Source organism: Drosophila eugracilis, unplaced genomic scaffold, assembly GCF_018153835.1.
Source record: "Drosophila eugracilis isolate 14026-0451.02 unplaced genomic scaffold, ASM1815383v1 contig_616, whole genome shotgun sequence".
Classification (NCBI taxonomy): Eukaryota; Metazoa; Arthropoda; class Insecta; order Diptera; family Drosophilidae; genus Drosophila; species Drosophila eugracilis.
In genome coordinates, this window is record NW_024573499.1 from 293,713 (window position 1) to 321,477 (window position 27,765).

General features: G+C 43.8%; 5 protein-coding genes across 12 annotated transcripts; 1 reads left to right on the forward strand and 4 right to left on the reverse strand.

Annotated features, from left to right (window-relative positions):
* The first annotated feature begins 1,096 nt into the window (after positions 1-1,096).
* LOC108116026 (ubiquitin carboxyl-terminal hydrolase 1) lies at positions 1,097-6,391 on the forward strand. Of its 2 annotated transcripts, XM_017227714.2 has the most exons (6): positions 1,097-1,311; positions 1,436-1,457; positions 2,239-2,778; positions 3,119-4,142; positions 4,204-4,849; positions 4,906-6,391. In XM_017227714.2, the coding sequence occupies exons 3-6, from the start codon at positions 2,250-2,252 to the stop codon at positions 6,004-6,006; spliced, it is 3,300 nt and encodes a 1,099-aa protein (XP_017083203.1). In that variant the 5' UTR covers positions 1,097-1,311; positions 1,436-1,457; positions 2,239-2,249; the 3' UTR covers positions 6,007-6,391. The 2 variants fall into 2 exon arrangements, with proteins under 2 accessions (XP_017083203.1, XP_017083202.1); XM_017227713.2 differs by lacking the exon at positions 1,436-1,457.
* A 1,219-nt stretch (positions 6,392-7,610) lies between these two features.
* Positions 7,611-11,829, reverse strand: LOC108116028 (aminopeptidase N-like). Its single transcript, XM_017227715.2, has 7 exons — positions 11,796-11,829; positions 10,818-11,289; positions 10,606-10,761; positions 9,693-10,550; positions 9,077-9,626; positions 8,504-9,024; positions 7,611-8,436 (listed from the first exon to the last, which is right to left on the reverse strand). The coding sequence occupies exons 2-7, from the start codon at positions 11,279-11,281 to the stop codon at positions 8,199-8,201; spliced, it is 2,787 nt and encodes a 928-aa protein (XP_017083204.1). The 5' UTR covers positions 11,282-11,289; positions 11,796-11,829; the 3' UTR covers positions 7,611-8,198.
* Positions 11,830-12,362: 533 nt separating this feature from the next.
* Positions 12,363-16,325, reverse strand: LOC108116098 (aminopeptidase N-like). Of its 4 annotated transcripts, XM_041819356.1 has the most exons (8): positions 15,881-16,081; positions 15,080-15,557; positions 14,870-15,025; positions 13,952-14,809; positions 13,350-13,899; positions 12,779-13,299; positions 12,459-12,717; positions 12,363-12,399 (listed from the first exon to the last, which is right to left on the reverse strand). In XM_041819356.1, exons 2-7 carry the CDS (start codon positions 15,547-15,549, stop codon positions 12,489-12,491), a joined length of 2,784 nt encoding a protein of 927 aa, XP_041675290.1. In that variant the 5' UTR covers positions 15,550-15,557; positions 15,881-16,081; the 3' UTR covers positions 12,363-12,399; positions 12,459-12,488. The 4 variants fall into 4 exon arrangements, with proteins under 4 accessions (XP_041675290.1, XP_017083307.2, XP_017083305.2 ...); XM_017227818.2 differs by lacking the exons at positions 12,363-12,399; positions 15,881-16,081 and adding an exon at positions 16,257-16,325 and having other exon boundaries at positions 12,407-12,717; XM_017227816.2 differs by lacking the exon at positions 12,363-12,399 and having other exon boundaries at positions 12,407-12,717; positions 16,059-16,112.
* A 168-nt stretch (positions 16,326-16,493) lies between these two features.
* LOC108116073 (aminopeptidase Ey-like) lies at positions 16,494-22,038 on the reverse strand. Of its 4 annotated transcripts, none has more exons than XM_017227788.2 (7): positions 21,949-22,038; positions 19,618-20,095; positions 19,396-19,551; positions 18,469-19,326; positions 17,860-18,409; positions 16,910-17,430; positions 16,494-16,852 (listed from the first exon to the last, which is right to left on the reverse strand). In XM_017227788.2, the coding sequence occupies exons 2-7, from the start codon at positions 20,085-20,087 to the stop codon at positions 16,624-16,626; spliced, it is 2,784 nt and encodes a 927-aa protein (XP_017083277.1). In that variant the 5' UTR covers positions 20,088-20,095; positions 21,949-22,038; the 3' UTR covers positions 16,494-16,623. The 4 variants fall into 4 exon arrangements, with proteins under 4 accessions (XP_017083277.1, XP_017083279.1, XP_017083280.1 ...); XM_017227790.2 differs by having other exon boundaries at positions 21,995-22,034; XM_017227791.2 differs by lacking the exon at positions 21,949-22,038 and adding an exon at positions 20,587-20,610.
* A 1,395-nt stretch (positions 22,039-23,433) lies between these two features.
* On the reverse strand, positions 23,434-26,937 carry LOC108116089 (M-phase inducer phosphatase). Its single transcript, XM_017227807.2, has 2 exons — positions 26,377-26,937; positions 23,434-25,571 (listed from the first exon to the last, which is right to left on the reverse strand). The coding sequence occupies exons 1-2, from the start codon at positions 26,430-26,432 to the stop codon at positions 24,194-24,196; spliced, it is 1,434 nt and encodes a 477-aa protein (XP_017083296.1). The 5' UTR covers positions 26,433-26,937; the 3' UTR covers positions 23,434-24,193.
* Positions 26,938-27,765: the final 828 nt, after the last annotated feature.

Consider the following 27,765-nt stretch of genomic DNA (forward strand, 5'->3'; position numbering starts at 1 on the left):
TATAAAAATTCTTATTCTTCTATTTTCAAGAAGTCATTAAGTTTTGACAATGAAAATCATATTTTTATAAGAAAGCTAGAAGAACTGCTGACTAATGCTGGAAATATTTTCTCTGGGTGGACTATAAAAATAAATCAGAGAAGGTGGTAAGGGGCTGGTGGGTGGCCGAAACGGTGGCACAAATTCAAAGCCACTTGAGAGTGGTGGTCATTTACCCACCAAATCTCAGTTTGAGAGTTAAGGCAAAGGTCGAACCCTAGAAGTGGATGATTCCGTTGCAGTCCTAACCAGTTCATGGTCAATTTTTAGTGGGCTTTAATTGATATAGTTTACAGTTTAGACTGCGTGACTCGGCTGCTTTCCCAGCTGCGAAATTGTGTGTGCAAAACAAAACTGACAATGGAGATAAAATATATCCACTCGTGTGCCTGGAGTGATTTTATATGGTCATGCCAGTAACCAGCCAGCCCGCTCGACCACTGCCGACTGGCAATTGCACATCGGTAATTTATTGTGCCCGCCCTCTTGTTACGTTGGCCCACTCCGTGGTTTTCGGTGGTCCAGTGGCTCAGTGGTCCAGTGGCTCAGTGCGCGCGAAAGGAAAAGCCAAAGCAAACAAGTCAATTGCACTTATGTAGCTTATTTTAATTCATGCTGTCATTGTGAGTATATTTAGGCCCTCTAATCGCTATTCCACGCAACTACTTATTCATATTAATGAGTGTATTCTGCTAATTATCACTTTGCTGGCTTTATGGAATAGCATAATATTTAAATTACCTTTGCCAACACCTTTTGCCTTTCCAAATATGCTTTAATCTCCATAAAAATGTGTTCTTTTGGAATTACCGTAAATATAATCTTCATATTTCCGATTGCAATCATCAACTATGTATAGTTTCTTACTGTACATTTATAAAAATTATATTACTTACATTTATACAAATTATTTATTTTTTTTAAAAGTTTGGAAAAGCGCCAAAAATGTATTCAAAAAAGTATTATTCGATTGGCGACCGATATCGATAGTAGAAATAGCAAAACAATCGCTAGCCCGACTGACATCGATTATAGTTTCTGCATCCCATCCCTAGTCGTCCGCTGCATATAATAATTTCGCTGGACTAACTAAATGAGAATATTTAACTAAAGTCCGGCCTAAATTGAACTAAAGCTTATGCTGATTAGCCGGCAGCTAGTTGACTGTCGTGTGTGAGATAAAAATCGACAAATGGTCATAAACCCGGCAACTGTGCGTGAAAAAAGTGAAAAGTGCTGTTAACGCAGCGAGTAGCGTGTGCGTGTAAATGTGTGAGTACGGGTGTACGTATGTGTGTGCGTGTCTTACGTTGCAAACAAAATTTCTTTACAATTTTTTTTGCATTTGATCGGCGGCTAAATCGGCGTTCTATAACTTTTTCCCCGATCCGTATAGCGCAGCATTGCTTCCCCGATATGTGAGTGTTATATTTTAGAGGCCTTGCAATGTGCAAACCTACTTAAGCATCTTATACCCATAGCCGTGCATAAATTATCGCCATTATAACGGCTTAACTGTTTACCTAGTTTGGGGCACCCGATTTTGGGTTTTAACAAATCTGTCCTCCGTATTTCGCAGTGACCTTCATCCGAGCAAAAGCAACAAAATCAATAGTAATATAGTTTACATTGCATTTGCCATCCACCATGCATCCATCCATCCATCCATCCACCTAGCCACCCACCGCCCCCTTTCCGTTTTTACATAATTATGGCCAAGTTCACGGGTTCATGTCTATATCTATTCAATTGGTTTTTGATTGGCTGCAGTAACGAGCGTGGGATTATGACATTATATATTGTCTGATTGGATGACACCGCATGTGATCGGGCAAAAGGTGCAGGCACCCACCATAAAAGGAAAATCAAGAAAACAGCTGACCGAGGCTGAATTTAAAAGCTTTGCAGGCTAAGCTTTGAAAGTTATTAGCTTGAGAAGATGGCACAGATATACTGATACCATATATATTCCCGTTCCCCCTTGAACTTCGGTATTTACCTGGCTATGAATCACTACTTGAGTTTGTGTCCCCACATGTGTAGATTAGTAATTGATTATCAATAGCGGACCTCTTATCGCTGGGAACCTGTTGTGATTGTGGCCAGTCGCCTGGCATTGCTCACCTCGATTCCACACTTTCATATGATATTGTAACTGCTGTACAATGCCTGGTATTAATTACATATCCACATCCGCAGGATAATGAAAGATGCACGAATATGACGTAAATGAGCGCAAAGAGGAACCAGCCAGTCTTCCACCCACTCAAATCGAGACCAGTGATACGGTCAGCAACATCCAGGGTAATCAGCAGCAGGATCAACCAAAAGAAGAGCAGGACCAGCAGGTTTCACAGGAAAATATCATCCAGCATCTGCAGGATCTGCCAAATAAGGAGCACGAGCAATTAAATTTACAGCCAGATCAACCGGATCAACAGCAGCAAGCACACATCTTCGAAGTATCTATCCTTTATCCTTTGGTAGTCTGCGGTCAGGTCGCACCCAGTCAGACTATTCTGATTGCGGACCCGTCGAAGAGTTCACCTGTTAAAAAGCGACAGCGTCGTGTTTATGTCGCCGACACTTCACGCTGCTCCAGTCTACGTTCCCGTCAAGAATCCGCGACCAAGGATCCACTCGAAGTTGGCCTAAAGCAGCCAGAAGTCGCTCCACCACCAGCGCTTGTTCAGGCACCTTCGCCTACGCCCACAGAATATACTGAATACACTCCACCAGGTAGGATTTGGCTCTGAAAGTCAATGAGAATCATATACCAGGTTTCACTGTTTTCCGTTAAACGCCACAACATGTTAAAAGCAAATATTGTGATCAGCGTAGTTATAAAATTATATAACACCTATGTGATTACGTTTGGAAAGATAGCTACTTTTGATTATCACATAACTGATTACAATAATCTCATTCTCCTACACACGTATGTGAACCAAGTTCCCCAATTCCAATTAGTTAATTTTTTTTGGAATATAAATTCTTTATTTTATATTATCCTAGTAGTTCTCATGTTTTAAAGTTTTACAATTTTTAATCGTGTTAATAACATTCATCTTTTTTCCAGAACTTTTTAGTCCGGAGTTTTGGAATCGCGTTGAGGAGGCGCAGGAGACAAAGCCAGCTGGGAAAAAGCGACGCGTTGCGGGAGGACCCAAACGAACTAGGGGTAACAAACTTCTAAGAGAGATCGAGATCCATTCGCCGGAAACGGCGGCCGCAATTGCGGCAGCGCAGGCTGAACTCAACGCCGCAGGAAAGTCGGGAGCAACAGGAACGCGGTCCAGCCGCAAAAGGACCAATACCAATACGATGTCACTGTACGATCGTCGATTTCAGGCAACCACCGATGAGCGTCGTGTGGCGAACGGATATGGAGGCAACGGTGCCCGATCAGGCACTGGATCCTCATCTAACGACATCGAGTCTCAGGAGCTGCAGAGCCATCAGTATTACGGGCCCAATGGAGGTAGCATAACGTCGGGAGCGGGCGCGCCTTTGAATGGAAGTGCGTCGGCCCTGAACCACGCTCCTTCGATGGGAACGCTTTGCAACATTGGCAATAGTTGCTACTTGAATTCGGTGGTATACACCCTGCGCTTTGCGCCGCACTTTTTGCACAGTCTGCATCACCTGATACAGGACCTGAACGTGGTGCAGCAGACCATCGTTCGCCAGCAAACGGCCAGGTCGGCGTCACTTGGTCGGAATGTGAGTGCCGCTCAGTTGGAGAATGCTCGCAGCTGGAGCAGCAAGGATCTAGCCACCAGTACGGATCAATACAGCAGCCTCAATGGAGGAGTTAATAGCGGAAGCAGTGGCAGCGGTTCCAGCAAGTCAACTCATCAGTCGGTAACCGAAAAATTACATGAACTGTATAACAACCTGCACGGCAATGAGATGGCTGACTCCACGGAGCCCTATCATGCCGATACGCTGCTGCATGCCATCCAGGATGTGAATGCCACTTTTGAAGGCAACCAGCAGCAGGATGCTCATGAGTTTCTTATGTGCGTGCTTAACTGCATCCGCGAAACTAATCAGTCGCTGATCAAGGCCATCGGCGAATGCCCCGAAGTCATTGCCAATGGGTAAGTTATCTATACGAGAATATTTTGAATTAAATTTAATATGTTTTCCTTATATTTTTAGCTATATAGCTAACCCAGATGAAGTCGATACCGGTGAGTCCCAGGATCGCACAGATTCCGCTGCGTCACAAAACCTGAGCTCCGGAAATGGATCGCTGGCAACTAGTCAAATAACCACGACTAAAACGTCGTTTTTCTCCCGCAAATCAAAAAGAAAAGACGAGGTCAAGTCATCAAAGTCGACGCGCGTTCAGTCGCCGCTCAAGGACAATAGTCCCACGGCGGGCGGGATAAGCGGAGCGGGCACTGCCCACGCCACCGCCAACAGCCTGTTCTATCTAAACACAGTTGATCTCAGTGGTGGCAGTGCCAGCGGAAGTGGAAGTGGCACTGGCAGCAGCGCTGTTCCCACAAGTGTTGCATTGCCGACATTACCAGCACCACAGACCACAAAGTGCTCCAGCGATGACGAAACGAATTCGGCCACCATGCTGAAAGACAAAATGCGTCTGGAGGAGCGAATACGCGAGTTGAACCTGAATTTCTTCAGTTCCGACTTCGAGGGCATTGTGGTGCTGACAACAAAGTGCCTCAGCTGTGAGACGATCACGAGGCAAAAGCAGGGCATGCTCGATATTTCTGTGCCTGTTCCCATTTCAGGATATGACAATTCCGATCTCCAGGACAAACCTAGCACCTATATTCAGGTGAGTGAGCTAAATAAAAGCACAGAACGTATTTCTTAATAATATCGATCTTTCAGAATTCGTGTATCACGAAGGAGTATTTTCGCGGGGAGAACAAGTACAGCTGTAACCAGTGCACGGGCTACACCGAGGCCATAAGGTCCATCTCGTACGAGGTGCTGCCCCGCCTACTGGTCATTCAGCTGAACCGCTTTTCAGGTGGCATGGAGAAGGTGAGTACGTACGTGCCCACTACCTTCACTCTGCCCTGCTTTTGCGCCACCTGTTGTGAGCTGGGCGAAGGCAACAAGCTCCACGTTTATAAGCTGTACAGCGTGATCACCCATGTCGGAGCCACTCTGACTGTTGGCCACTACATCGCCTATACGTGCTTCTTGGATCTGGCCAGTGACTATGTTAATTGTCCGAAGGATAGAAGAAATACAATGACGGGCTCGCAAACGATGTCTTCGCAAGCGGTGTCCTCCAATGAAAACACAGCTCCAAGCAATGGAAGCAGCTCCGTGGCCAGTACCCCAGTGATTGCAGCAGCCTCGGCATTGGCCTCCTCAGGTAACATTTTGATGAAGAAGATGAAGTTCGGGCGCAGTAAGGCCTCCAGCAGTGGTGATATGAGCAAGAATGTTAAGCAGGTGAATGGGACCAGCAGCAAGAACATCACCAATGGAATCGGAAAACTGAGCATGAACACCACTTGTCAGGGGGTCAACTGCTGTGCCATGCGTCTCTGTTGTAACCAGCAGACGAGCAGCAGCAATTCGGCCAGTTGCAGCGATTTTAGCGAGGAATCCCTGCAAAATGGAAGCAACAGCAATCTCAGTTTTGGTGCACCGGGCACTACATATCCGACGGGTTACGGTAGCACGGGACGCGGAGGTGTCAGAGCCAACTACGCCCACGGAGGCACAGATCCCATTTGGTACATGTGCGACGATGATAAGATCAAAGCCATGACCCAAAGGGAGTTTGAGGAGCTTCTATCACCCACTCGAAAGATTACAATAACGCCCTACTTGCTCTTCTACGCACGATTCGATCTTCAGCCGCAAAAGGCCACTCCGCCAAAGCCAGGAACATCCTCAACGCCTCCACCAGCATCGACAGCCCAGAGCTCTTGGGCGAACGACAACGTGGCCAGCGGATCGCACAAGATATGAGGCAGTGTCGTATCCCAGAAATCCAGTGGAAAGTAGGAAAAGTGAATGTGGATTGACATCGGCATACTGATCAGATTGGAGATGTCTCTAGCCTAGAATAATAAGCAAAAGAAGAAGTCTGTTTGTTAAACAATGTAATCGTACTAAGCTCTATCGTTTATCTACATGCATAACTATTCATTAACTAACCAGTGGTTTGACTGAGGCCTCAATTCCAAATGCCCCAAGGCTCCCTCTCCCCATATCCGAAGATCATATAACTATTGTTTTTACTAGTAGCAATCAGTTCATTCTGTTCAATCGATGCATTTGATTTAGCATTATATTATAGTATTCTTATCGTTATTAAATAAACATACCGAACGCGTCACATTGAGAACACGAATTTAAAACGTTGAGATTGTTTGCTCCATTGAATGTAACTGACATTCGGAAAACGTTTTCGATATACTCGTACATAAATTAAAAGCGAAAGCAATAAAATTACAAAATCTTTGATTCAAAATAGTGCATGGCAGAACAGGCGAGTGTTGTAATAATAGTAATTATTATTAATAGTAATGAATAATCTCCAATATTCTCATAGGACATACGATACCCAGTTGCATTGGCAGCACGGGGTTGACATTTGGGTCTAGCAGACGATGAAATCTGTAATAATTACAGCATCCGATATACATATAGTAACTGGAATGGTTTATTGTAAACAATGAGCTATACCTACCCATGCAAACACAAATATATACGAAGTGTTGAATAGTTGTTAAACTCATGGCACACCTCAAAAGTGAAATATAGACGATTGAATCGAAAGTGACGGACAGGCAGGCATAGATCAAGCGAACAACTGAGAATTGTTATGAATTTGATTGCATAGTTTATAAAAGCGTTTTCATATGACAAGCTGCAGCAGAACTTCATACACAACACACTCACACACACACACGATTGTAATGTAATATTGATAAATAATTGTAATAAAATTATAATATCTGTAATAATTGTAATAGCACACAACTTACGCAATATGTTTAGTGGATTATCCTTAGTTTCCTTTCTCCACGCATAACATGACTCTAGTTTAGTTCAGTTTAATTTTTTTCAAGAGCGCTGCTATAGTGATATTAACATTTACAGAGCAAAGATTCGTGTACATTGTAATGTGTAAAGTTTACATTTAACCATTTAGTATAACACTAACACTGAGCAACGTAAGGAATCGATTCAGCTGTTTTATGAAACTCATAAGTTTGATTACGGAGCGGCTTGGTCAAAGTGAGAACCGTTTGATTCCAATTATATTTATGTTTATTATTGATTAGCATTATAGAACATGCTTAACTAAATATACGATATATACAACTTACATATAAACAAAATAGTCTACTTTTAATTATAGAGCTCATCCGGTCCAGTCATTTCCAGCTGGAAATAAAACTAGGACGGAACACCGTTTCTGATTTTGGCTGTCCTTACTAAAAACTTTCAAATATGGTCCACGTTGTCCATAAAGTTATTTTTGGCCAACGAAAACCACAAGCAACCTAGAGCCTTTAAAAGAATTCCCAATCCTCATTAGAACCGTAAACTGAAAAATGGGCACTCGTTGGGTCTGCCTTCAGCGTCACTATCACCAGCATCACAATTCCCTTTAAAATGAATCATCCTAAGCTAACCTCATGCCAAGAATTAAAGACGATTTCAAAACGTTTCTAAAAATTTTGTTAATGAAAATGTACCTTATCTTCTTGTACTGGTTTTGAACTTATGAACTTCGGTACTTGTAGTTCTAGGAAAGATTACAAAATAATCGGAACGATTGAAGCATATGACGTAATAATAGCTAGCATATATTTGCTTATACATTTTTGTTCCGCTTCCTCTTTGTTTTACCAGAACAGCGATTATTACCGGATACTTACCAAAATTGACAATAAATATATCTAAATTGGGTCTTATTCTTTTCACTTATTTATTACTATTAATTTGTATTTATTGAAGTAACAGAACCTATACTTAGCAGAATAGAGATTGAAGACTGAAAGCGAAAAGTTCAATTTTAAAGCACAGATTTTATGACTTAATCATGAGAATTACGTGGCGTATGGGTAATTTTGAATTTAGTTAAAGTTGAAAACAATTAGACGAACTCATTTTAAGGATACCAATGGGTATCAGTTTCAAGAAAACTCTTATTTAGAGACTAAAAACCTTTGAATGGCTCGGGTGAATTGATGATAGTTTCGCTCCTTCCACTGAACGTTGGTTAAGATTTGCTCCAACGTTTGGTCGATCGCCTGATCTAAATCCTTGAGTTGTTCCTTTGAATTGGAGATAAAGGTTTTGAACTCGTTGTAGTCTTTGCGGGAAAAGATCTGTTCGGATAGGGGCTTCATAATGTCGGACATTGCCTCGAACTGAGGATGGAAGCTGAAAAGCAAAGATTCCTTAATAAAAGCTGTCTTATGATTAGGAGAATCAATGTCAATAAACATACAACTTTGAGATTGAGTCCACATTGTCCATTAAGTACTTCTTGGCCAGCAAAAAGCCTACATCATTGGCGGCAATTGACTGGAAAACAGAGACCGAATCTTGCTTGCGGATCTCCCCATTTGGGACGAAGATTCTTTCCAGATAGCGCTGCACCAGCCACACCTCCTTCGAGCAAGCCAGGGCGTTAAGAATGGTCTCCTTTTCAGAAGCCACGTTTGCCATCTCGTACCTTGTCCATAGGAACTCCCAGTCCTCGTCACTTCCATGCTCGATAGAAGTGCAGTACACATTGCCACGCACCCCAAGTGGCACCGGGTTATTCTCGTCGGGATTGGCTTCCGCTCGCCAGCTGCGGAAGTAGGACAACGCCTGATCTACGCAATCGGATACCTGGTATGAGCACGCCCAACTCGCCACCATTCCCTTCAGAGTGACCTTATCCTTTTGTTGGATCGTGGAATACGTATCGTTGATGCCGTTCAAGTGCTCATATATCGGGGTGATCAGTTTCTTCATATAGCTCTGTGGGAAAAGGATTGCATTAAGAGGAAAATACATTTTTTGTAACAGTTACCTTAAAATACATATAGTTCGGCAGCTTTCGGAAAAAGTCACTAACAGTCATAAGACTGTTGAAAGCCGATTTCCAAGGAAGAAGCTCTCGCTCTCTCTGCAGATAATTGATCACTCCCAAGGCGATCTCGTAGTCCTGTTCTCCTGTCCAGGCGAAGTACAAAACATCATCGATAAGCTGAGCCCTGTTGACCACGTCGATGGTCTGGTACTCTTCGCTGTTCAATGTGTCGATCAGAAGCTTCCAGTTCCGAGCATCGTAGTTTACCTTATACGGCGATGACAACTGGTTGTTAAAGATTACCCACTGATCGGGTCCTGGAAGGTCGCTAATCGTTTTCGGGAGACTGTCCCCATTCTTATCGCATTCCAACCACGCCTTGGGTGCCGTGTTGTTGAAGTCCTTCTTCTCTTGACTGGTATAGCTTAGTGGCACCCACCAGCATTCACGACGGTGTTCCCTAGATATATCGGTATTCAGGTGGTAGCGTTCCTGGCTAAGCTTCGCAGTCCTTGCCGTGTAGTTTCGTGTCACGTTGACCATGGGATATCTATGCATAAGATGGACAGATTAATATATAGATAGGAACACTGGCTAATGAAAAACCTAAGCTCACCCCGTTTGCAGAGTCCACGAGTCCATAATTGTCTTGAGGTCGTAGTTCTTAGGCAGGGAACCAGCTTTATGAGCCGCCAGAGTTAGGGATTCCCAAAGATTGTCCTGTTCGGCGTTCTTATAAGCGTACTTTTCTAGATACGATTTCAGGCCAGAGCGGAATGACTCTTCACCCAGGAACAAGTGCATCATGCGGATCACTGATGATCCTTTCTCGTAAGAGATCTCATCGAAGCTTTCAGAAATTTCTGAAACCATTTCAATTGGCCTGGATATGGGGTGACTGCTATTAAAGGAGTCCTTTCGAAAAACTGTAAGCAGACTGGACATTGTCGCTTGTTCCATAAAACGCCAGTCCGGTTGAATGTATTCGACACCCAAACCAGCCACATAAGTAGCGAATCCCTCGTTGAGCCAGAGATCAGTCCACCAATTCATGGTGACCAGATTACCGAACCACTGGTGGGCCAACTCATGGGCCACCGTGCTCGCAATATCCTTCTCATTTTCCTGCGACGTGTACTCTTTGGAGTACAATAGTGAACTCTCCGAGTACGCCACCAGGCCCCAGTTCTCCATGGCACCGGCATTGAAATCTGGAATAGCGATCTGATCGACTTTCGGGAGCGGAAACTTTAAGCCGAACAGCTGCTCGTAATACTTGAGTACTTTTGGTCCAAACTCTGCGGCATAATCACATTGATCGATGGCATTGGGTCTTGCCCAGGTGCGAAAAAGGGGGCCTGTTAGCAGAGTCGAAGACTTGTGAGTGAAATCGTTAACGGTATAAGCCACCAGGTAGGTGGACATGGGCACAGACTCTTCAAATTCAGACCATACGTAATCAGGGAGAGATTCACTGCAAGGAATTAATATTTGTGAGATGGTTAAATAAGTTATTAGCGGATATTTACTGTGGCTTAGTTGCCTTTGCTGGCATATTGCTGAGACCTGTGAACTTGTTGTGGTAGCCCAAGGTGATGTCGAAGACTGCCTTATAGCCAGGTTCATCGAAGCAGGGAAAGGCCATTCGAGCGTAGGCTGGTTCAAATTGTGTAATAGTGATCCATCTGCAAAAAATATATCCTTAAATATCTTTTCGTCTCCTTATCATCTCGTTACCCACCTCGTCTCATTGCTCACTGGATCTACATATGAGCTTCGGTAATAACCCACCAGTTGATCCTGTAACTCGGCTGAAAAGGGCAGCTCCAACTCATAGGCATGGCCGGCCACTAATTCTTGACAGGTGTGGAGAATATAGAAGTCGTGGTTGGGATTAACCTCAGTGGAAGACACGCAGTTGTCCTTCAACCCTTCACCACTAACTTGGCGAAGAGTGATCTGAGCCTCATCTATCTCCAGATCCTTCGAGTGAAGGGTTATGTTCTTCGTATTCTGCAATGCTTCTAGTTTGATTTTCACAGTTCCGTTGAAACTGAGATTCCCTTCATCTTCCAGTCGTGTCAGGATGCGCAAGTCGTACTTCTGGGGTCGCAGAGCCGTCGGCAAACGGAAGTAGTCGTAGACAGAATCAGCCGTTCGAAAACGCAGACTAAGTGCCACCAATAGTAACAGAACCCACTTCATGTTCAGATCTAATATGACAAAATGAATGAAATTGATTATCAGAATTAAGTGGTTTCTACTCTTAACTCTCTTTAAGAGAGAGCGAAGTTTTATGAGATGGCAAACTAACTAACTAGACTAACAAACTAACTAATAGAAATAAAAGTTGCTTCCCTTCCGAAACAAAAAATGTTCATGTTGATTTACGAAACTGTTATCAAAACTATAAAGCCACTGAGCTGAAGATCTTTTGAAATTAAAAAAGCGTGATTAAACTATAAATAATTAAAGCTTGGACTACAACAAGCGGATTTAAATTATTTTTTTAATAACTGCTTCATTAATGTGATGAATAACATGATTATCATCATAAATAGAATGAAATTATAATGACGGCAAACACTTAACGACAATAAAAAAAACTTGTTACTTAGCTCGGGTATTAACAAACTAATTATTTTTTAGGTTCTATGTATTTTTCATTTTGTGGGATCTTCAAACTAGTACCAGTTTACTAGGACTGGTTTCTACTTACACCTCTTAACACTACGGAGGGCAAACACCGAATGCCAGACTTCTGATGAGCTCGAACGGATCAAAAAGGTTTTTGAGCTTTTTGAGTTGAGAGAGGCGAACCGTATAGAGATTGACTCACAGTTTTCTGAGATTCTTTATAGCTCAGCGACTTGCCTTCGATGAAATAAATCATTCCAAGCTTATGTACAATCTTGTGTTTGGTACTCAGAAAAATATGTTTTATTAGAAGATGATTAATTGGGTTTTTCAATATATGTATTTATTTATTTAATACTAAAAAGAAAATGTATATAACATTGGAAATGGAAAAGCCATAAAGGATATTCAAATTCTTACATGAATTGGTTGATGGAAAGGGTCACCGATGCTCATTGGAAAGAACTCATTATTGGATTGCTTATCTAATGCCGAATATTTTCGTTTAATTATTCTTTTCATTTAAATAAACGTCTAAAAACTTTCTCTTCTCCTCGGTTTATAGACACAGTAGAAAATAGTTCAAGAAATTCAACTTGATTTACATCCAAGGACTTAAGTTTTGGCCCCATATTTCCATGTTAAAGCTACCCGCCACTCAGGAAGACATCTGCTTGATTTGAGATCTACCAGTCAGTATTAAGTTGTTTATTTAAGGAACTTAAGTTTCTCATAATTCGTATACCTAATGTAAAAAAATGAACAACTGAATCCTCTATACATGCTGCTGGATGATGTGAGAGACCTGGTGATAGTTTCGGTCCATCCACTGGACATTGGTGAGCATTATCTCCAGGTTCTGTTTCATTGCCTGTTGAATCCCCTTCAGATACTGTCGAGAGTTATTGGCGAAGGCCCTGAAGGCATTCAGGTCACTCCTTCTGATAACTTGCTCGGAAATCGCCGACAAAAGGCGAGACATACTCCTGGTCTGTGGATAGTAGCTGAAAGATGAACATTATCTTAAACTCTTTATCTTTCGATTCAAAGAAAAACTGAACTTACTATTTGTGGATAAGTTCCACATTATCTATTAAGTACTTCTTGGCCAGCAGAAAGCCCACTTGTCCGGAGGCAACTGCGTGGAAGCAAAGCGAGGACTCCTGCCTGCGAATGTGTCCCTTGGGATTGAAGGCCATCTCTAAATATCGCTGCAAGATCCAAACTTCTCTAGAGCAACCGAGGGTGCCCAAAATCGTCTGCTTCTCGGAGCCCACATTGGAATTCTTGAACCGCGACCATAAGAAGTCCCAATCATCATCAGAGCCGTATCTTATTGCGGCGCAGTAAACAATGGCGCGAAGGTTGATCGGAACCGGATTATTCTCGTCGGGATTGGCCTCGGATCGCCATCTACGGAAATAGGTCTGAGCTTGGGGCACACAATCTTCCACCTGGTATTGGCACGCCCAATTGACAACCATGGTCTTCAGCAGGATCTGATCTTGATGTTGGATCGAGCTGAAAGTGTCGTTCATGCCGCCCAAATCGTTGTAGATTGGCGTAAGGATCTTTGCTATGAAGCGCTGGAAAAAAACAATTACATAAGAAAGCTACAAAAATGCAGAAAGCTTACTTTGAAGAACCCAAAGCTGGGAGTTTGCCGAAGAATGCGATTTAACAATTTAAGATTGTTGAAGGCAGACTTCCAAGGAAGAAGATCTCGCTCCCTTTCCAGATATTCGGTCACTTGGAGTGCGGTCTCGTAGTCCTGTTCCCCTGTCCAAGCGAAGAACAGGACATCATCCAAGATTTGGGCTCTATTGATCACATGAATGCTCTCAAACTTATCGCTGTTCAAAGTCTCGATCAACAGTTTCCAGTTCTGGCCATCGTAGTTGACTTTGAATGGTGCCGCAAGCTGATTATTGAATATCACCCACTGATCGCATCCAGGCAGATCCTGAATAGTCACGGGAATACTTTCGCCTGTCCTGCTGCACTCCATCCAAGCCTTTGGCATCGTTTGGTTAAAATCATTCTCCGACTGGGTGGTATAGCTCAGTGGCAACCACCAACATTCAGCCCGTTGTGCTCGGGGTATCTGGGTATTATACAGATAACGTTCCTGACTGAGTCTTGCAGTTCCTGCCGCATAATCTCGGCTCACATTGACCATGGGATAGCTAGAGATATATCGTTTAGGGAAATGTCAGTAGAACTTTCATATAAACTTACCCAGTTTGCAGAGTCCACGAGTCCATGATTGTCTTGATTTCGTAGTTCTTGGGCAGGGCGCCATCTTGATGGGCAGCTTGGGTGAGGGACTCCCAGAGATTGTCCTGTTCGGCGTTTTTATAGGCGTACAATTCAAGGTACGACTTCAGTCCAGAGCGAAAGGACTCTTCGCCCAAAAACAAATGCATCATCCGCAGCACGGAAGATCCCTTCTGATAGGAGATTGCATCGAAACTTTCCTCGATATCCGTCGCCATTTGAATGGGCCTCGATATGGGGTGGCTGCTCACCAAAGCATCCATACGGAACGAGGCTAGCAGAGCGGATAGAGATCCTCTGTCCTTTGATTGCCATTCGGGATGGACGTTGTCCACACCGAGGCCAGCTACATAGGTGGCAAATCCCTCGTTTAGCCAGAGGTCTGTCCACCACTTCATAGTCACCAGGTTACCGAACCACTGGTGGGCCAGCTCATGAGCTATTACTTCCGCAAGGTCCTGTTTGTCCGCCAGAGAAGAACGAGTTGGCGAGAAGAGAAGTGTAGACTCTCTATATATCACCAGACCCCAGTTCTCCATGGCACCGGCAGCAAAATCGGGAACAGCCAACTGGTCGATCTTGGGCAGCGGGAACTTGGTGCCGAAAAACTGTTCATAGTACTGGAGTACTTTCGGCCCAAACTCTGCTGCAAAATCGCACTGATCGATGGCATTTGGTCTGGCCCAAGTCCGGAAGTGAGCCCCATTGGGCAAAGTGGAAGGCTTGTGGGAGAAATCGTTTACGGAGTAGGCAACCAGGTAGGTTGACATGGGCACCGACTCTTGGAATTCACACCATATGTAGTTGGGCAGGGATTCACTGCAAGGAGGGAGTTCATTACTTGTATTATTGTTAAGTACTTAAGCGAGGAAGGCATACTGGGGCCTGGTTTCCTTCACGGGCATGTTGCTGAGACCGGTGAGCTCCTTGTGATGACCCAAAGTGATCACGAAGGATGCCTTGTAGCCTGGCTCATCGTAGCAGGGAAAGGCCTTTCGAGCCGAAGTCGGTTCAAATTGAGTAGCAGACAACCAACTACAAGGAGAGTTAGACTATTAGTTTTAACCAGGACTGTAGATCAGAACTCACTGTGTAACGTTGGTCTCTGGATCCTTGTAGGAGCTACGATAGTAGCCAAATAGATCTCGACTTAGGTTGCCAGAGAATGGCAAGCTCAGTTTGTATACATTGCCGGCCAAAAGTTCGTCACAAGTGTTAAGGATATAGAAATCGTGGACAGGGTTAACCGATGTGGAGGATACACAGTTACTCTTCTTCCCATCTCCGCTAATTTGACGAAGAGTTATCCGAGATTCATCGATGTTCAGAGCCTTCGAGTGCAGCGTTATGTTCCTGGTGTTTTCCAGGGCTTCGATTATAATTTTCACAGTCCCGGCAAAGCGAAGTTCATTCGGATTTTCCAGCAGTGTCAGAATACGCAAGTAATACTTTTGGGGCCTCAGGGCCGTCGGCAGTCGATAGTAGTTGTAACTGGTAACTGAGTTGGCCGCGGATAATCCTAGGCCGATTGCCAGCACAAACAACAGAAAGCACTTCATAACCAAAACTGAGGGGAATAATGAGAAACATTTGTAGTTCGAGAATGATGATGGTTCGGTGAACTTTAATTAGTATAGCTCAGGTGTGAAAAGTGTATTTTTTTTAAGAAAGAAAGCAGAAAAATAGTTTCTAATTTACACTTAGTTTCATTTTTCACTGCTGTGGCTTATCGAAAAGCCATTATCGCGAACAGAAATCTGATGAACTCATGAGCTTAAGCTCGATCCGGAATTATATAGTTAATCAGAACTGAGTTAATTGAATTATTTAAATGTAAACAAAAACATCTTAATTACGACACTTTGATTTTATAGTAACCTATAGCCTAACCTGCGGATTACAGCTCCCAGCGAAGCTTACAAAATAGGCGAAATTGACTTTCATTAAGTTTTAGCAATTGCGAGAGCGTAAATAAAACGTGTTCTAAATGTGTATTTTACACTTTGAAACGTGCTTCACCATTTCACGACCTATATATATATATATATATGAAAAAAAACAAACAAACCGATGGAGTACTAATCTCACCAAAGGCTGGTGACCGAATGCTGGTGCCTCGACGATCGAACGGCGTCTAGTAATCTAAATTTCCAGAGAACTTTATTTAAGAGAGCTTAAAAGGCGAGACTAATTTGGAAAATTGAGAGATTGGCTTTGCGAATGGCGGTGAGAATCAATTAGTACTGTGACTCAAAAGAGGGCTTACCCGACGTATGCGTAATTTTCAAGTACAATTTTTCAAAGTATTTTTGAATGGAAAGTCAGCATTTCTGAAGCAGATAATATCGATTGACCAAGTTGAAACTGATTTAAATGCTTACTTGGATATTCTTACGAATTAGTTTTAGGTAAATTTACTAAAAAAGTTGAGTTCTTCCCCCCTTAACACCTTCATAGCCAACAACATGTTATCTTCCAAGTTAAAAATGAAAAGACCTTCATCTTGAGATACACGAATAATACTAGAGTATTAAATAGTTTATTTAAGAAACTTTAAACATTCATAATATTCCTGCTGAAATCAAGAGATTCTTCCTTGTTGAGCTGATGAGAGACTGGACAGGACTGTTAATCTAGAGAAGCTGCTGGATGGAGCGGGACATCTGGTGGTAGTTTCGCTCCTTCCACTGCACATTGGTGAGCATTATCTCCAGGGTCTGTTGGATGGCCTGCTCCAGGCCCTTGAGCGACTGTCGGGAGTTGTTGACAAAGTCCTTGAACTCATTGAAGTCGCTCAGCGTGATGACCTGCTCAGAAAGCGGTGACAGAAGGCGTGACATGTCCTTGGTAAGGGGATGGTAGCTGAAAGAAGGAGTTATGTCATTAAGGATTTCATCAATTATTAATCAACAAACTTACAATTTGTAGATGAAGTCAACGTTGTCCATGAAGTACTTCTTGGCCAGCAGGAAGCCCACCTCGTTGAAGGCCACCGCTTGGAAGGCCCACATCGAGTCCTGCTTGCGAATGGCCTCCTTGGGGTCAAAGGTCAGCTCCAAATAACGCTGCAGCAGCCACACCTCCCTCGAACAGCCCAGAGCAGTCAGAATGGTCCGCTTCTCGGCCGCCACATTGGACTTCTTGTAACGCGTCCACAGGAACTCCCAATCCGAATCGGATCCATGCCTTATCGACGTGCAGTAGACAGTGCTGCGCACATTGATCGGCACCGGGTTCTTCTCGTCGGGATTGGCCTCCGATCTCCAGTTGCGGTAGTAGGCCAAGGCCTGGGGCACACAATCCGCTACCTGGTATTGGCACGCCCAATTGACCACCATGGTCTTCAAGAGGACCTGATCCTGCTGCTGAATCGAACTGAAGGTGTCGTTGATGCCGTTCAGATGCTCATAGATCGGCAGGATTAGCTTCTTCATGTAGCGCTGAATAATGGGTTTAAGTTGGGAAATATAATAAGTAAAGTTATGATAACTACTCAGGGGGAATCCAATTCAAGATCGTATACCCGACACTCATCTCGCATTCTTCTTAAACATTCAGTGTAGAGTATTTTAAGCTAGAAAGGATACTTCTTTTGTCAAGTCTGCTTAAACTTCTGAAAGTGGCGGGTATTTTAAAGTCGAACTGTCCGACCAAGTCATTCTTACTTGTTCTTACGACACTCTCAGACTTACGACAAAGAACAACTTTTCGTTGGTCGCCCACGGCAAGTGTAGTGGGCGGATGAATGGAGTTTAGGTGTGAGCAATTTTGAAAGGTTCGTTTCGAAATACAAATGAGAATGAGGTTACACCGAGGAGCAGGTTGTTGGTGGTCATTGAGCTGCACTATCTAGGATCTCTAGAACCTACCTTGAAGAACTCGAAGTCAGGGGTCTGTCGAACAATGCGGCCCACACGCTTCAGATTCTCAAAGGCCGACTTCCAGGGCAGATACTCCCGCTCCCGCTGCAGATACTCAATCAGTCTCATGGCTATCTCGTAGTCCTGTTCACCGGTCCAGGCCAAGTACAGAGCATCATCGATCAGCTGAGCCCGGTTGATCACATGGATCCTTTCGAAGTCTCCTGTGGTCAAAGTCTCGATCAGCAGCTTCCAGTTCTGGGCATCGTAGTTGACCTTGTACAACGTCGAAAGCTGGGTATTGAAGATAACCCACTGATCGGCTCCTGGCAGATCCTGGATGGTCTTGGGTAGACTCTCGCCATTCTTGCCACACTCCATCCAAGCCTTGGGCGTAGTGTTATTAAAGTCCTGCACTGCCTGGGTGGTGTAGCTCAACGGCACCCACCAGCAGCCACCGCGATGAGCCCGAGATATCTGGGTATTCAGAAGGTAGCGTTCCTGGCTAAGTTTCGCTGTCCTGGCAGAGTAATCTCGGGTAACGTTGATCACAGGATAGCTGGAAATAGCAAGATGTTTAGTGCTTACTTTCAGCCTCCAATACTCTTCAAGACCTACCCAGTTTGCAATGTCCACGAGTCCATGATGCTCTTGATGTCATAGCTCTTGGGCAGAGCTCGATATTTGTGAGCTGCTTGGGTGAGCGATTCCCAGAGATTATCCTGCTCGGCATTCTTATAGGAGTATTGCTGCAGGTAGGACTGAAGACCGGAGCGGAAGGACTCCTCGCCCAGGAACAAGTGCATCATGCGCAGGACCGTCGAACCCTTTTGGTAGGAGATCTGATCGAAACTCTCCGAAATCTCGGAAACCATTTGAATGGGTCTGGAGATGGGATGGCTGCTCTCCAAGGCGTCTCGGCGGAAAATGGTCAGCAGGTTGGACAACGACTCCTGCTCCATGGCACGCCATTCCGGATTGATATTCTCGACACCCAAACTTGCCACATAAGTGGCGAATCCCTCGTTGAGCCAAAGATCGGTCCACCACTTCATGGTGACCAGATTTCCAAACCACTGATGGGCCAACTCATGGGCCACCACGCTGGCCACCCGTTGCTTATCCGCCAGCGAGGAATGGGCAGCCGAGTAGAGAAGGGCTATCTCCCTGTAGGTCACCAGGCCCCAGTTCTCCATGGCACCGGCACTGAAATCGGGAACTGCGATCTGGTCGATCTTGGGAAGCGGGAACTTGATGCCGAAGAACTGTTCGTAGTACTGGAGTACTTTGGGCCCAAACTCTGCGGCGTAATCGCACTGATCGATGGCATTTGGTCTTGCCCAGGTCCTGAAGAGGGCACTGTTTGGCAGAGTCGAGGGCTTGTGGGAGAAATCGTTTACGGAGTAGGCAATTAGGTAGGTGGACATTGGTACGGACTCCTGGAACTCGCACCATATGTAGTCGGCAAGGGTTTCACTGAAAGGGAAAAGTTGTTGTACAAATTGGGGAATATCCTTCTGTATTTTCTTAATATATATTCCTTACTGTGGCTTGGTTTCCTTCACGGGCATATTGCTAAGTCCGGTGTACTTCTTATGGTAGCCCAAAGTAACGACGAAGGGAGCCTTGAAGTCGGGCTCATCGAAGCAGGGGAAGGCTAACCGAGCCGATGCTGGTTCGAACTGGGTAACGGAGATCCATCTGAAAGAAGAGAAATCCCCATCAATTGCCTTTCCTTGTTACTTCCCAATGTCTCTAAAGACCCACTTGGTTGTATTGGCCACAGGATCCTTGTAGGAGCTTCGGTAATAACCCTCTAGCTGTCGATTCAAGTCGGCGGAAAATGGCATATACAGCTCGTAGAAATTGCCGGCCAACAGTTCCTGACAGGTGTTGAGGATGTAGAAGTCATGGGTGGGATTCACCGCAGTGGAAGACACGCAGTTGTCCTTCTTGCCCTCTCCACCGACCTGGCTAAGAGTGATCTGAGACTCATCGATGGTCAGATTTTTCGAGTGCAGGGTTATGTTCTTTGTGTTTTCCAAGGCCTCAATCAGTATCTTAACAGAGCCGGAAAAGCGCAGGTCCTCTGGATTTTCCAGCAGCGTGAGAATGCGGAGATGGTACTTCTGTGGGCGCAGCGAGGTGGGCAGGCGGTAGTAGTTGTAGGTGGAGTCGGAGTCGGCGGTGGCTAGGCCCAGGCCAACGGCCACCACGAACAGCAGAAACCACTTCATGACCGATTCTGCGGAGGAGAGGAAAAACCATTGTTAGCGGGGCGTTCGAGCAGAGCAAGCTGAAGCAATTAACTAAATCACTTTGGTAAATCGTTAACAGTGGATATAGCCTAACGCAAAATCATAATTTAATTAAATAAGTTACTAATTGCTGGCCTTTTAGTAAACTTTGCATTAAATTTACAACTTTCTCTCTCCCAGACAATAATTAACAATTTATTTTTTGTTAAACAAAACAGAAAATCAATTATAAAGACAACAATGGGCGTGTGCGATGGTCGACCGATGTCTACTGTATAAATCAAAGCGCACTTTTTGCTGTTTATGCGGCTTCGCTGATTTACTTCAAATTAATGCAAATTGTTTTATTTATTATGTTTTCTTTGGCAGTGTTTTTTTTTTCGGCTCGTTATGCCGCTCACGTATTAAGGTCTGGGCCAATGAAACCCGATTGAGACTCTTCTCGCAAACGCAATCGAAATCATTATGCGCCGGCTACCTGACTTAGTTTGTTATACCCTTGCCAGGGGTACTAAAAATAATCGCAGAATTCATAGTCGATCAGCTGATGGGAGGAAGAAATATTGTCCCGTTGCTCGTTAAAGTAACTCATCTGTTAGTTAACATTTAGTACTAGGAAATATTATTTAATAGCAGGGCTTTGACAGCCAAAGTGAGTTTATTACAGCTGTCAACTTTGTTCCCACGCCCTAAGCTCTTTTTTTACGACTTCTCGTTCTATTTGTTTTAACTTTTTTATTTTCAAACTGTAAGTAGTACTTAAATCATCCAACTAAAGTTCCTTAAAAGAGCAGCTTAGATTAAACTCTCTAAGAACATCTTGAGAAAATGAGCAAGAAAACTGCAAGCTTTTTCTTTAACACTGCCCAAACCAGATTGCAATGGCTAGTTAAGTTTCTCAGTGCTTCTCTTTATTTCCCCTTTAATTTTATGCAAAAGTTGTTCTTTTCGGTGCGGCTTTCTGGTTCTTTGGTTGCATATAAATAAATGTTAATGCGGGTGCGGCCAATGAACTTCAGAAATAATCATATATGTATCTAGGTATGATAGCCGAATATTGATTGGGCCAAAACAGAAAAAGCTACTCCTAGAAAAATGAGAAAGTTATCATTGAATTTCTTTTTAAGATCACTGCCCCAATATTCCTAATGAAGATTGAAATCAGGAAGTAAATTTCCTTATTGAAAAACAATAAAATTGCTCACTTGAAAGTGAATTTATTAAAATAAATAACTTGTTATGAGCTCTCACAAATATCAAGCACGTGCTGCTGTGACATTGACCTATCAATTGATCCCTTCGAAGTTAACTTGCCATATAGCATATACTAAGTTAATGACCTTGAAAGGAAATGCGAATTTCTAATATATGTATAATTTAAGCCATGCCATAATGTATTTAATATTCGGAAGTGGAATCTTTTTAATGCGACACCCACTGTTTATTTGTTTTCTCGCTTATCAATGTGAAAGCCAGCTTTTTGATAGCCTGTATCACTGATTTAAGGAGTATTTTTAACCCAGAAGGTTGCTTGTTTTTCCAAATGATAATTTTTGCATTTAAAATGAGAGAAGTTTTGCCTTAATTTTGATTCGCCTTGCCGAGTGGTAATTTATGGTGCACAGTTCAGCACTTGAAACTTGTTTTCTCTTAATTTTGGTTGTTTTTTATTTTGATTTCAGTTTTTGTTTTTGCGTTCTTAACACACTTAACACACGCTTCGTGTTTCGAATGCGTTGTTTCGTGTCTCGTAATTTCGAGATTTTGGCGCTGTTTGTTTTTGATTCTTTTCAAGCCGCACTCTCGAGGTGCTTGTCACACAAAGATTCTGAAGACCAACCGTTTGTAGAGCTAGAAAATCAGGAAAATCCGAAAAACGCACACACCGGAGTAGAAGGACGAGTAGCGAATGCGACCTGTTCGACGGTCGACGGTCGACGCGAATCTAAAGTTTACTGAGCGCGAGGCTTTTATCTTATAGCCCGTGGTTACACCGCTCACCCATACAGGCGGAGGAAAAACCGGAGAGCATCGAAACGTCGACGGCTTAGAGAATGAATCGCTGCTTTGGCGTCGGCGCAGAGAATCCGAGATTCTTACTTTGTTTTTTATCATAGAGCATAGAGCATGTGTAAAGGAAAGGGAGGCATGGCATGGTAAATACTAAAACGAAAAAGGAAAAAAGAAAATAGCATATGTATGACCCACACAGCGGGAGATTTTGCAATGAAATAATAGCAGGGCTTACCCGGCGTATGCGCAATTTTGATTCACATCGCACTGTCACACACACAGACGCACATATGCACATAGTCACTACGTGTTTTTGACCTTAATTGCGCTGATTAACCCATTTCTTTCTATTTCGTATGCCAGTGGCACTTCAGGCACTCGACCCTAGAGTTCACTCAGCCATCCCACCGCACCCCCACTTTGAGGCAACCCCCCATGGCGGAAGCTTCGAAGATAAGAGGACTCGAAAAGTGGCAAAAACAAACCAAAACAAACCAAGTGCAGACAATCGGACAGCATGAAGGCTAACAGGAGGGGGTCTTTGGGCGTTAACCCTTTAAGTTCAGCTTACTATAAAGTTCCTATTTGGCTTTTCAGTCTCCTTAATAATACCTTTGATTAACTTTATAAATGAAAAAATTAAGATGACTAAGTTATGGTGAGAACTTAGTGGGTTAAATTGGCAAGGAGATTAGTCTGCAGCTCTGAATGGACGGCAACCACATTTGGCTTATATCCACATTTTTTTATTTGGGAGATTAATGATCCGATAGTTTTAAGGAGAGGCAGAGAAAGCCAACTGGGTGTGGACGAGAATCAGGGCTAGGTGGGTCGAAATACAAAATAATCAGCTTATGGCTAGCAGATTAAAAAGTGTAGGAAAGAAAGATTAAAGAACTCAGGTTAATACATTTTTGTGAAATTTTCTATATGAAGAAGAGATATCTTTACGAATAATTTAAGAGCTAAAACTTAAGGCTGAATGTGTTTACTAGCTAGTTAAGGTAGTTAAATGTAAAAACAAAATTATTTAAATTTTGTAATTTATTTTCAAAAATATATCACGAGTCCATCTCTAGCTTAAAGTAAGCAAAAGAAACATACAACAGCTTGTATAACAGGTAGGCCAGCCAAAAAACGCATCTGTCATACTCTCTTTTATACATCAACAGCGCCCTCTGTGTTTCGAAAATATGTAGCAGCCGCTTTGCGCGCCAAATTCAAAGTGTTAGTTCTTGGAAAATCAATAGACTCCCAAAATCCCGCCCAGATTGCGCTTTTGCCGCCTTTATCAGATAGAAATGCCAATGAATTCAGTTGTTTTTAGTCGTGTATTAAGTATATTTAAAATTGATGGTCTTTGTTCAATAATATTGCCTTTTTTGATGCAAAAATAAGCTTTGCTTAAATAATAATCATTACATGGTAAAATATTTGTTTTTCTTATATGCATTTGCCTTTCAAGGAGGCTTTTGTTCGGTTACGGATTACATAAAAATAAACAAATAATAAGCGTAAATTGTACCTAGCAGAAGTTTTTAACTTTCAACTCTTAAATGATAATTCTTAAACATTTAAATGGATGTGGATGTGATTGATGAGCGTGTGTTTGATATTTTTTGTATGATTTTTTTTTTTTAGTTTGTTTTTAGCCTTTTTTCTGCTTATCATCTACAAGTGATTAAGGGGTCTGATTGGGGGATCGGCCTCTTAAATTTAAATGACAGTGTTCCTCCACGTTTTTAGATTATAATGCACATTTTTCGTTTGCTTGTTCGATGGTTACCTTTTAAATTTGAACTAGAGTGCTTAAATAATTGAACTAAAGCCGAATTCATAAAAACAATAATAACTAAATAAAAGCGTTAAATTCCGAAAGAAATTGTCTGATTTGCATGAATGAGAGTGTTGGGTGTGTGTGTCTGCGAGTGCCAGAAACTTAGTCTAGGGATTAACAAATGAAAATCAACAAAAATCAACTTAAAAGCAGCTTGAAATAAATACCCCTATACGTCTATATATATACAATACGATAACACCCAAAATTTAGATAACGAACTGTACGATCGATCCTACAGCATCAGGCGGGAGCGGGACTTCTTGAGTCGCCCGGTGGCACCGCCGAGACCATCACCGTTCCAGGACTTGGACTTGGCTCGGAAATGGCGGTAGGCCTCGTTGTAGGCGGGGTCCAACATGGTGCGGTAGGCATGTGGCTCGCACAGCTCCACATGCGACTCGAAGAACTCCTTGTAGCCGTTGTGCAGCAGATAGATCTCGGGATAGTGCAACGCCGGATAGGCATTGGTGTTCCTCTCCCGATCCAAATTCCTCAGGAAACGGGACATTTTGGGTCCGCGCTCCGACGAGAATTCGCAGTGGAAGATGATAATGTTGCGCTTGAGTCCCGATTCGGCGTTCTGCTGCTGCTGCAGCTCAGTCTGTTGGACGGTGAGGAACTCCTCGAGGATCTGTTCGGTGGTGTACAGATTCTTGGCTCCCTCGATGTGACCGCCCTCGAATTCATAGGGATAACGGCAGTCGATGATCCGGTAGCTGGCCACCTCATCGTTGAATTCACCTTTCAGAAGACGAGCCACTGTTTCGCTGGAGATGCTCTTCAGATCCCGATGACGACCCTCCATCAAGGGCAGGGCATAGGCTTTGCTGAAGTCGCCGATCAACTCGGGCTCGTTGCGGTTCTCGGAGCGGGCCAGGGCAGACATGATCTCGGCATCGTTCAGGGACATGCACTTCCTCAGTGGAGGTGGATGGCTGGTGGTAACCTGGGTGATTTGGGTGGGTGCGGGGCAGTTTTCCTTCTCAACGGTGGTGCAGCGATGACGTTTGCTCTGGATGGGAGAGCAGCTGGCCGATGCTGGTGGTTCCGGACGCTTGAAGCAATCTCGGGCAGTCTCTGGGGTCTTTGGTGGTGGGGTGGTGTTGCTCTCCGTCATGCTGAGGCATCGCCTCACTGAAGGACGGCGCATGGACAGACCCGCTGGCGACTTGGCTGCAGGCTGTTCCTTAATCTGTCCACTGATCAGCGAGTTCAAGCCGCTGGGGAAGCCCAGGGCACTCTGTTGGCTTTGCGACTCCATCTCAAAGAGTTCCATGTACTCATCATCCATGGAGGACTCCATGGAGCAGGTGGAGGACAGGCTGTTGAAGATGCGGAAGCTGCGAGCCGGTGTGTGGGTTGAGACATCGCTCGATCCTCCCATTGCTGGCAGAACCTTTGGCTGACGGATGATCTGGAAACGCTGGGGCGAGCCCTCTGGCGAGAGAAGACCCATCAGTTCCGGACTGGCCGATCGCTGCTGATCCTGGGGCGCAGAGTCGTCGTCATAGAACGACAGCTCCTCCTGGTCCATGCTCATCAGTTCCAAGGAACGGCGAGCACGACGAGATCCACTCATTTTGTTGATGTTACTCGAACTGTTGGTGTTACTAAAAAGAGCAGATAAAGAGAGGGGGAGGATTAGTCAACTGTTCGGAATTGAGAAAGAGAGCTGGTTTCTGCTTCCCTAAACTCTCCAAAGAGCGGGTCATTAAACCCAGCTAAAAATACTGACAAAGTGGTGGTGGTGGTGGCGGCGTTGGTGGTGTAAAAACAACAAAAATACCCGAAAATGAAACACAGAGGGGTTGTGTTGTAAATGGGTGAGAGAGATCTAAACTAGGCATTTCACTAGAATTGTTTTCAATTGAATTTTGGAAATGTTACTTGAAAAACTGAAGTTTTAGAAGTGCAGTAAAAAAAATTATAAACCAATTTTAATATAAGCCTTTTTCTTCTTGATGCTCAGTAACATTTGCGGTACTCCAAACGGAATTCCCTTTTGCTTTTCGTTGCATCTGCTTTTCAGCTTGACTTTTGGGTCACACGTCACGCAAGCGCAGCGATAATAAAAAAACGGCACAAAGAACCGCAAAGAACACGGGGGAAAAATACGAAAAAATGACAGACTGACGGGGCTTTTTGTTGCTTTTTTTGGGGGGGCCTCGCGGAAGCCGGTTTAATGAATGAAAAACGGCAAGCGAACAACAACAGCTGAGCGCCAAAAAAAATCGGGCAAAAAGTAATCGTGCCGAGCGTGATAAAAAAAACTCTTACTTTTGTTGGCCCGATCTTTTTTCTTTTTTCTGCTTTTTGCTTTTGCTGTTGTTCTTGAACTTGCACTTTTCATGTTGTATTTTTAACTGGTATTCCTGGTGCAAAATAGTTTTGCTAATCCTTGGGCGGTATAATTACCTGATATTGCAATCCATGCTGCAGTTGTTTTCCTCCACAATGGTTTCCCACAGCATTTTGTTGGTTTTTTGTGTTGGGTGTTTCGAAAAACTGAAGATTTTTGATTTCGTTGGCGAGTTTTTTGTTGTAGCCGAAAAATTGCTAAAACACAATTTTTTCTTGGTCACTCTTCACTCATTTACAGTTGTTGGTTTCGATCAGAATTTTTGGATGGTTGACGGTAGTCCTTGTTTTTGGCTAATATTGCATTTTAGTTAACGTTTTGTTTTGTTTTTTTTTTTTAATAATGTGTCCGTTTAAGCATGATTTTCTTTTGATGTTTGTGGTTGTGCGAGGGTTTTTTTGTTAATAATTTTAACCGCACAATCTCAAGCCACCGAACGAGAAACCGGAAGGCAGAACAAGAAGAGCTGTTGACTTGACGACGAATGGAGAACGAATGTGCTGTTCCTCTCCGAGCAGCTGGTTTTTATAACTGCACCCCGGTCGAGGATCGCGAGAGAGCGAACGGGAGAGACCGCTGCACAGCTGATGCACAAGAGAGAGAGGGCGCCTTTTTCTTAGTTGTTGGTTGTTGGTTCTTAGTTTTTAGTTCCTTTCCTTTCCTTTGATTCTTTGATTCCAGTCCCAAAAAATAGAAGTGGGAAGAAGACGGGGAGAAACCAGCACATAACGGCGCGTAAGACCAAAACCCATGTGCAAAGGGAAATGTATATGTACAGTGAGAGGGAAAATCGGAAAATCAGGAGCATATGGATTCGGTTTTTGGCAGCTCTGCCTTTTTGGAGCGTTCTCTGCAACAGGTAGAGCTCAAATCCAAATCCAAATCCTTTCCCCTACATTTCCCCTTTCCATTCCTTCCTTGCAAAGAAATCCCAAGAAATGAGATGAAACAGGCGCCGTGGTGGTCGCCAGCTCTATGGAGGCCGTTGATTTTGGCGCGCGAGCTTTTATACAGACGCGACGGGAATGCCGAAGTGGAGCCGAAGACCCCAGAGTTGGAGCCGAAGCCTCGGACACATGCGAAAATAGTGGATCCCGAGCCCTCAAGAGAGGAGGAGCGAAGTGGAGGCTTCAGCCTCAGAATTGCGCGAATCTTTAAGCAGAATTTCAAGGCGGCATCGATTGTGTCGTTTGCAGGTAATAATGTGAGATCCACGCATTCCTGGTGTCCCGTAACCCCCTGAACCCCCTGGTATGCTCCACCTCATCGTTGGGAAACACATATCAGCAGGTAGTGGTCGCAGTCATATGATCGCCGCACCGGCGGGATGGGGCGGCTGTGGAGGGGCGTGGCTCCTTTGTGTTCTGCAGACGTAGACGCCAATGTCGTTAAATGAGCAAAGCTTCCAGCAACAGATCCATTTACAGGAGAAACAACATTTGATG

Excerpts from the sequence above, each read along its gene's own strand:
- LOC108116026 (XM_017227714.2), top strand. The coding sequence starts at position 2,250 with ATGCACGAATATGACGTAAATGAGCGCAAAGAGGAACCAGCCAGTCTT. Across the intron at positions 2,779-3,118 it reads TACTGAATACACTCCACCAG|AACTTTTTAGTCCGGAGTTT; the intron begins GTAGGATTTGGC and ends TCTTTTTTCCAG. Across the intron at positions 4,143-4,203 it reads CCCGAAGTCATTGCCAATGG|CTATATAGCTAACCCAGATG; the intron begins GTAAGTTATCTA and ends TTATATTTTTAG.
- LOC108116028 (XM_017227715.2), bottom strand. The coding sequence starts at position 11,281 with ATGAAGTGGGTTCTGTTACTATTGGTGGCACTTAGTCTGCGTTTTCGA. Across the intron at positions 10,551-10,605 it reads GCAAAGGCAACTAAGCCACA|TGAATCTCTCCCTGATTACG; the intron begins GTAAATATCCGC and ends AATTCCTTGCAG. Across the intron at positions 8,437-8,503 it reads GTGGACTCAATCTCAAAGTT|CTTCCATCCTCAGTTCGAGG; the intron begins GTATGTTTATTG and ends TTTGCTTTTCAG.
- LOC108116098 (XM_041819356.1), bottom strand. The coding sequence starts at position 15,549 with ATGAAGTGCTTTCTGTTGTTTGTGCTGGCAATCGGCCTAGGATTATCC. Across the intron at positions 13,300-13,349 it reads CCAGCTTTGGGTTCTTCAAA|CGCTTCATAGCAAAGATCCT; the intron begins GTAAGCTTTCTG and ends GTTTTTTTCCAG. Across the intron at positions 12,718-12,778 it reads GTGGAACTTATCCACAAATA|CTACTATCCACAGACCAGGA; the intron begins GTAAGTTCAGTT and ends TTCATCTTTCAG.
- LOC108116073 (XM_017227788.2), bottom strand. The coding sequence starts at position 20,087 with ATGAAGTGGTTTCTGCTGTTCGTGGTGGCCGTTGGCCTGGGCCTAGCC. Across the intron at positions 19,552-19,617 it reads CCTGTGGCCAATACAACCAA|ATGGATCTCCGTTACCCAGT; the intron begins GTGGGTCTTTAG and ends CTCTTCTTTCAG. Across the intron at positions 19,327-19,395 it reads GTGAAGGAAACCAAGCCACA|TGAAACCCTTGCCGACTACA; the intron begins GTAAGGAATATA and ends TTTCCCTTTCAG.
- LOC108116089 (XM_017227807.2), bottom strand. The coding sequence starts at position 26,432 with ATGCTGTGGGAAACCATTGTGGAGGAAAACAACTGCAGCATGGATTGC. Across the intron at positions 25,572-26,376 it reads AGCATGGATTGCAATATCAG|TAACACCAACAGTTCGAGTA; the intron begins GTAATTATACCG and ends TGCTCTTTTTAG.